General features: G+C 48.0%; 1 protein-coding gene across 2 annotated transcripts in view; it reads right to left on the bottom strand.

Annotated features, from left to right (window-relative positions):
- Window positions 1-1481: 1481 nt before the first annotated feature.
- Window positions 1482-7500, bottom strand: part of LOC306838253 (TANK-binding kinase 1-binding protein 1-like) — a 15946-nt gene continuing 9927 nt past the window's right edge. For both annotated transcript variants that reach the window (XM_079366338.1, XM_079366339.1), the window contains 12 exons: window positions 5334-5574; window positions 5093-5224; window positions 4713-4817; window positions 4464-4614; window positions 4138-4331; window positions 3976-4037; window positions 3791-3897; window positions 3492-3682; window positions 2967-3257; window positions 2799-2879; window positions 2434-2664; window positions 1482-1903 (listed from right to left, as the gene is read on the bottom strand). In XM_079366338.1, coding sequence (XP_079222464.1) covers window positions 1775-1903; window positions 2434-2664; window positions 2799-2879; window positions 2967-3257; window positions 3492-3682; window positions 3791-3897; window positions 3976-4037; window positions 4138-4331; window positions 4464-4614; window positions 4713-4817; window positions 5093-5224; window positions 5334-5564 — 1905 coding nt within the window. In that variant the 5' untranslated portion in view covers window positions 5565-5574 and the 3' untranslated portion in view covers window positions 1482-1774. The remainder of the gene's footprint in view (window positions 1904-2433; window positions 2665-2798; window positions 2880-2966; window positions 3258-3491; window positions 3683-3790; window positions 3898-3975; window positions 4038-4137; window positions 4332-4463; window positions 4615-4712; window positions 4818-5092; window positions 5225-5333; window positions 5575-7500) is intronic.

Raw genomic sequence — 7500 nt, 5'->3', positions numbered from 1 at the left:
TTCAAACTGTAACTCTATCAGAACAAGAATCAGGTGAATAAAATCCTTCAATGTGTCCAACGAATGAAGACCTTTTTTTTTTTGCTTCAGTTACATCATTTTATCTTTTTTTTTTTGCTTAATATAGAGATAAAGTTTGGCTTTCATCCTTTCAACAGTCAAAGCTGCAAGTCAGAAAACGTTCAGTCTCTTTCAGGATCCCGTCCAGTTTCTTGAGGTAAGTCCAGGATTCTTTAGCTCAGGTAAAATGGGAAAAGATTCCTTGGCGCCACAGGAAGCTAACGGTACAGTCTTTGTATTTTAGGAACAACAGGAATCATGTGGAGCGGCAAATCTCCAAAAAACAAGACAGAAAAGAACAGAAATGTTAAATTCTTTAAGTGTAAATCAAACTGTGTGAAAGTGTAACAATTTAAAACACAAAAAGCCTTTTTTTTTTTTTTTTTACAATAATCTTTCAAATTTCTTCCTCAGTTTTTACACAATCGATGATTCAAGAATATATATAATAAACATGAGGGATTGTAAGATATGTCGTTGTTATGGAAAAACTATTGCTTGTTAAGTAGCTCCAATAATATAGTGAGTTATGATTAGAAGCTTTTAGGCTCTAATTATGAAACATAATCTAATTATTCATCATAATCACGTCTCATAATCCTGACCACTCATAGTCGAGACCACAGTAACGGAGATTAAGACAAACCCGAGACTGAGACAAGACCAAGATAATTATGAATCAAGACCAAGTCAAGACAAAACCATCGATATCATAAATCATCATCTTGTGTGCAGGGAGCGTGTCACTAATTTAGGCTGTAATACTGAGAAGGTTGCTGTCTGCTGCAGTATGCAATATAAACACGAGGAGCTTCTTCTTTTGGAAAAAAAAAAAAAAAAAGTGGGAATAGTTCGTCCTCTTGTGGCCGTGAATCTCCTCTGTTGCATCTCGTAATTTCATTGGGTGCATTTTACATTTTCTATAATGATGAGAAAGTCTGTCGTTATTATAAACGAGATCGATTTGCATTTGTTAACTATCAGGGTTCATTTCATAATCAAGGCGTAATATTTAAATAAATAAGAAATAAAAAGTACTAATAAAACTCTTAACAGAGAAGTTTTCATAATCAAACATAAAAATAAAAATAAAGTATCTGACCTCCTCAGATATAAATAATAAGTAGATCTTGTTCTTGTATTATTCTTACAATCATTCTCAGACTTTCTCGACCTTTGACCTCACAAGAGTTCATTGCAGTTCCAAAATTCAGGAATCGTCTTTTCTTTTTTTTTTTTTCATCTGAAATTTAACGCGAGGGCGTCTCGGTGGTTTGAGCTTCTGACGGCGTTCCTTTTTCCATCTGTGTCCAACGCTGAACTCATTCCTACATTTCTGCGTCAGCGTACGCCAGATTATCTCTCCTCTTTTCTACATTGGCTTTTTTTTTTTTTTTTTTTTAGCTCTTTTTCTTTTGGAGGAGTTTTCAGTGAAAAGAGAAAAAGATATTATTTGATGATAACTTGTTGATATGTTTGGTGACGTCAGGCGATGTTCGTACATCCTTTTCAACGCTTCTTCCCATAAGTGGTTCAATTAAAAAAAGCTATGGAAGAAAAGTCGGGAGGGAAGTGCATCATGAGCGAGGAGGCCGTGTGACCTCCGTAACCAGAAGACACAGGTTGGAGGTCAGCGAAGGTCCAAATCCTCCCGTTTTCCCCCCTCGGATAAATCCTCATCAAGAACAAATGGAAGAAACGCTGGATGGAGCGGTCAGATTTTGCTGTTTTCCAGGTGAGAGTCGATGTGTTTGATGAGGGCGTCGTCAGGGTAACCGGTTGGGAAGGTCAGCTGACAGAGGGGACAGCTTCGAACGGCGCTCTCCTCCGACTCCATCCATAACTGCAGAGAGAGAGAGAGAGAGAGAGAGGAGACACAGGAGTCAAAACACGGGAAAGAAAAATCCAGAAAAATGCATAGAAGAGACTCGTTGTTGACATATCGCCTCCATATCATAAGTGGGGATAGAAAGGGTTAAAAAAATATATATTTTGTTTGTGTTCCTAGAAACTCCATGACACCTCATGACAACGATGCAACTTTATCGGCTTCCTGTCACGTTGCCAAGAATGACAGCCTGAGAACATGACTCCACGTCTGGCCGGCTGACGCTGCTGAGGAGTGAAGTCTGTCTCTGATTGTAATCCTACTGATGTTTGTGTGCAAAGGAGGAAAAAGTCTTTATTCTAAGCTGCTTGCTGGACCTGCAAACAGCTCGTTTGACATTTACATAAAAACAGAAAACACCTCGCAGGGATCTTCACTCGTTATTCATGTTTCTGTTCGTCGACTTGAGTGAATATTTTGCGCTCACAGACCGCGCGGGGGGAATCTGCTTTTATTGTGATCCTCATCGTGTCTTTTCCACTCACGTTGATGGAGGGCCACGACTGAGCATGCTCAGTGTTCATGTAGGGAGGCAGATGGCAGGAGAGGGTGGCAGGACCCTCGGGGGCCGAGAAGGAGGGGTGGTGGTGGGGCTGTTTCCTAGGAGACGGGAAAGACGGGTGTAGAGGCTGCTCCCTGGGTGACGACGAGCCGATCCCGATGGCGCCAAGCGTCCGGGGCGGGCTGGCAGCCGGCGACAGATACGGACACACATCCTGAAAACACACACACACACACACACACACACACACACACACACACACACACACACACACACACATCGTCAACATGAATGACGCAGCTTTAAAAGTGCAAGAAGACGCACACATTTTATCATGATCATTATCACCTCGTCATCGTCAGAGGATTGCGGCGGGGTAACCAGTGGGGTTGGTTCAGGCGGGTTGTCATGGTGACGGAAGTGATGAACCTGAGAGGAAGAATGAAGGAAGAATAAATACAAGTGTGACAGTTTTTTTTAAGGACGTCCCAACAGTGATTCTCTTCTGAGTCTCACGTCAGCGTTCAGAGGGAAGCCCAGGTCCAGAGCGCAGTGATGAGGACTGCTGCTCAGACTGCTGCCCCCTCCTCTCTCTCCTCCTCCTCCTCCTCCTCCTCCGCCTCGCTCGCCCCCAGCTCCGTGAGCCGAGGCGGGTCTGACCAGTCCCACCAGAGACGCCCGGAGCTGAGTTTTGGTTTGGCCGTAACCCTGCGTGTCCCCGAGGAGGGAGCGTGGTTTGGGGAGGGTGGAGACCGGGTCCCTCAGCAGGCGGGCCTGAGGCCTCTGGAACGCTGATGGGTCAGATACCTGATGAAGGGGGGGGGGGGGGGGGTCAAGGTTAAAGGAGGATGTGAAAGAATGTGTTAGTTAATGTCTTCTTTAAGTATTTTAAACCTCAAGAGATCAGGTATAAAATAAAAATGAAGCCCCGCTGCAGTACCTCATGCGACCACTTGAGGCCAGCTCCTAGAGCGAGCCAGTCCCCGTTAGACTTGGTCGTCTCTACAGCTGAATTAAACCCGTGTACAGACCGAGTCTCACCTCAGAGTAACTACGGCGACCCTGGAACTTCGCTCGAAGGCGGCTGCTGGTTGGCTGGTGGGAGTAGGAGGCGGGGCCACCGTTTGGGGACAGAGGAGGAGACGGGGTGGGGAGGAGCCTGTCGGGGGAAAGAGAGGGGCGCTGGGGGGAGGTGGGGGAGAGACGCTGAGGAGCAGGAGGGGGACGAGAGACTGAAAAGAGAGAGAGAGAGAAGTGAACACATGATCAGGGAAAAAAGGATTTATTGAACGTTTGTTCTCTGCTTGGCGTCTTTGACGACTCGTAGCCGTGTGACCGACCTGGCTCCTGGGAGACTTGCTGCAGGAGGTCCGTCTGCTTCACCGCCAGATTTCTGATGCGTCCCAACTCCTCTGTTAGCTCGGTGTATGCTAATGCTAGGTTCACCCTGCAGATTAAATATGTCAAATATACATAAACAAGAAGAAACGAATGAAGATGTTTGTCTCTTGTAGATGAGACTCACTGTTCGTCTCCGGCTTTCTTTATCCACTCGACGTCACAGTGCTCGCAGTGCGACTCCTGAGACTGAAACACAAAACACACAACCGGCTGTGGGTTATTTTTCACGAAAGGTCAAAGGTCGTTCACAAACGTTTATGGCAGCCTCGGGTGTGACGACTCGTACCTGTCTCTGTGCTTTCCGTAGCTGTGCGACCTCCAGCTGCAGCCTCTGAAGCTCCGCCCTCAGCTCCTTCTCCCTCTTACACGCTCCGTCCGCCTGGTGCCGCGCCCCCTCCAGCTCCGCCTCCAGCCGCTGCAGCTTCAGGTCCGAGAGAGCGTCCAGGCTGCGAGAGCTCTGCAGCGTCGGCCCGCGTCCCTCTGACGAGACAAATCACACGCCGTCTTCAACCTCTGATCGGACCCGAACCTAAGAAGCTTCTGCAGAGCTGGCTAAACACTGAAGCTACAGTGTCCACCACATGGCGACCTGCGGCAGCGTTCACTACTTACCTCTGGGTACGTCCAGGCCGACGTGCCGTTGAGCATGTTGTAAGTCTTTGCTGTGCAGCTGAGCGCTGAGCTTCTGCAGGGACGTCTCCCTCAGTCTGAGAGCTGACTCCAGACTGCGGATCTGCTCGACGTGCTGCTCTGCAAGAGTCGTCTGACACGCAAACACAGCACACGCGTGACACTCAAAACATAAACACTACTCTGTGTGTGTGTGTGTGTGTGTGTGTGTGTGTGTGTGTGTGTGTTTACCATCTTGTCGAGGTCTCTCTGCACGTTGCTCTTCTCCAGGTGAATCTTCTCGTAGGCCTGGATGACTTCTTCCAGCCTCTCCTCTCTCTCTTTACTCTTCTGGAGCTGAGACAGAAACGAACTGTCAGACAAAATCATAAAACGGCGTGCTCGATAAAAAAACGGGACGGGTCGGTCGTCCCTGTGCGGCCCGCAGCTGCTCCAAAGTTCTGCAGCCAGGCACGACTCGAGCACCGGAGGAGTTAACCTGACGAGTTCTCGTTTTATCAGATCAGGAATGTAAAATCAAAATCGATCAAATACAGAGTTTGATCACAGTTAACAAAGCGTCCAAACTTCAGGTGTCGGCGTCACGTTATCTGATGGATGTTTTAAGGTACCTCCTGAGTGAGCGAGTTGACCCTCTGCTGCAGGTTGGTGGTCTCTGATTGGATGATACTGGCGTCCTTGATGATTGGCTCACAGGAACGGCACATTATCCTCTCGTCTTCAAACTCGCTCATCACCGGAAACTACAGAATAAAAAGAGTAGAAGAAGAAGAGGTTCACTCCCACTGAACTTATTTTATGTATATAGGTGTGTGTGTGTGTGTGTGTGTGTGTGTGTGTGTCGCTCGCCGCCTTGACCTCGTAGTGTTTGAGCTTCCTCTTGATGCTACTGTTCTCTCTCTCCAGACTGGCCAGCCTCGTCTTGATGTCGTGATAGGCGGCGGCCAGAGCCAATCCCGACGCCGGGTACATGTCGTCCGGCAGCCGATTAGATGACCAGCTGATCCCGGACACGCCCACATCCTCCCTAAGCCCCTCCCCTCCTCCCAGCAGCCCCAGCTCTCCTCGGCGGAACAGATCCATCGTCAGTTAGCTGCAGGTGAGAGAGAGAGAGAGAGAGAGAGAAGCAGAGGTGACTTCTGGGAAATGTAGTGAAAAAAAAGAATGGATGTTTGGACATCCTGCGAAATGCAGCGAGACACTGTCGCCTAGCAACCACAACAGCTGCACGATATAAATCGGTCTGAAACTCTTAATTTACTCAACTTGAAAAAACCTTGACCACGACGGTGTGACATCAGAGCCGGAGGCCGCTGTGAGAGAGTCCCTTTGCACTCTCCACCTCGCACAGAGGGGGCACTAATGGACGTAAATTTGCTAAGCCCCATGCTTTGGCAGAGGTGTGTGTGTGTGTGTGTGTGTGTGTGTGTGTGTGTGTGTGTGTGTGTGTGTGTGTGTGTTGAAGCTGCAGCCAGGAGCACACTGAGCCTGCCAGCTAAAGGTTCGGTGTTTCCCATCTGCTGCTGTAGAAGTCCATCCTCCACTTTCTGACTGATAACTGACCTCCAACTTCATTCAACAAAACAAACAAACAAACAAACAAACAAACAAACAAACCTGCTCCTGAGCTAGAGAAATGCATGTTTATGTTAAATGACGCTGTTGTGGAATCGGCTGTCCAAAGAGTCGGCATTTCAATCTTAATAATTTTCTTTGAAACCAACAAAGAAACGTGTCTGGAAGTTTCAGCTTCAGATCCCTGAGTCCTGTTTGTTTTTCATCCCGACCTCTCAGCTGTCTCCGACGCCGTCCGACAGCCGAGAGATTTTCACAATGAGACAAACAAGCGGAGCAAATTTAGAAACGATGTGAAATTTAAAAAAAAGCAGAAACAAACGACTCAACGCTGCAAACGACATCAAATCAAACAACACGCATCCAGTCGTCAAAAACTAAACGCTTCACGCCTTTCGCCACATTCTTCGCAGCAGGCCGTGATTTACAAGAAATCTTCGGTCTCAAATCACAAAGTCGGTTTATCGACCTTCCAGCCACAGATCTCCTCCTCCTCCTCTCGCTGCTCTGACGTCACTCTGCCGTTCCGCCTTCGTGTCATTTTTCCGAGCGTTGCAGCAGCAGCTCGGGATGAGACCGTGTAAAATAAAAAATACATTCGGCCTGGAAGTGGAGCGTGATCGGGATGCAGCGCCGCAGCGCCGCAGCACATTAACATTTCATACATGAACATCTTAACAGCTGTATTGCTGCTTTTCTCCTCGCCGCTCACAGTGCGAGCATACGGCGTGATGCGTCCTCACTCAGCATGTCAGACGTTCAAAGAGTGAGCTCGCCGTTAGTAAGGCGGGGAGCGTGTCCTCCAGTTTGACCTACATGTACACGTTAGGTTTCCTCGCCTGTTTGCAGATCGATCAAAGGTCACTTGGCGTCAGCGTTTACAAGATGGCCGCCGTCGTTTTGCTTCACAACGCCTCCTGAGACACAAATAAGCGACGTCCATGTTTTTTTTATACATCCCGTGGGTCCCGTCTTCCACGCCACCTCGTCAGTCTGATGGGAAAAATAATGCTTGTGTGAATGTCTTTTTGGACTTTTGAAACGTGTCGCCATGGCGGCAAAACGTTTCTGTCATGAAGGTCGGCGAACGAGTCGGCGAACAACGATGTGAGAGAGTGAAGGGTTTTTTTTTCTGGCTCATTTCAACCGTAACAACTCGCTCTCCCTCTCTGTTTCACCGATATGCAAGTACTCCATGTTCCCTTTGAGTGTGTGTGTGTGTGTGTGTGTGTGTGTGTGTGTGTGTGTGTGTGTGTGTGTGTGTGTGTGTGTGTGTGTGTGTGTGTGTGTGTGTGTGTGTGTGTAGAGCCCAGAGGCAGCTGCAGTTGCAGGGAGGTCAAAGCATCTCTCTGCAGATAACTCCCACTCTTCCAGCCCACAGACTCTGTATCTCCCACACACACACACACACACACACACACACACACACACACACACACACACA

The sequence above is a fragment of the Symphodus melops genome (assembly GCF_947650265.1).
Source record: "Symphodus melops genome assembly, chromosome: 17".
In the NCBI taxonomy this organism is placed as follows: Eukaryota; Metazoa; Chordata; class Actinopteri; order Labriformes; family Labridae; genus Symphodus; species Symphodus melops.
This window is presented reverse-complemented; position numbering and strand designations above follow the sequence as displayed.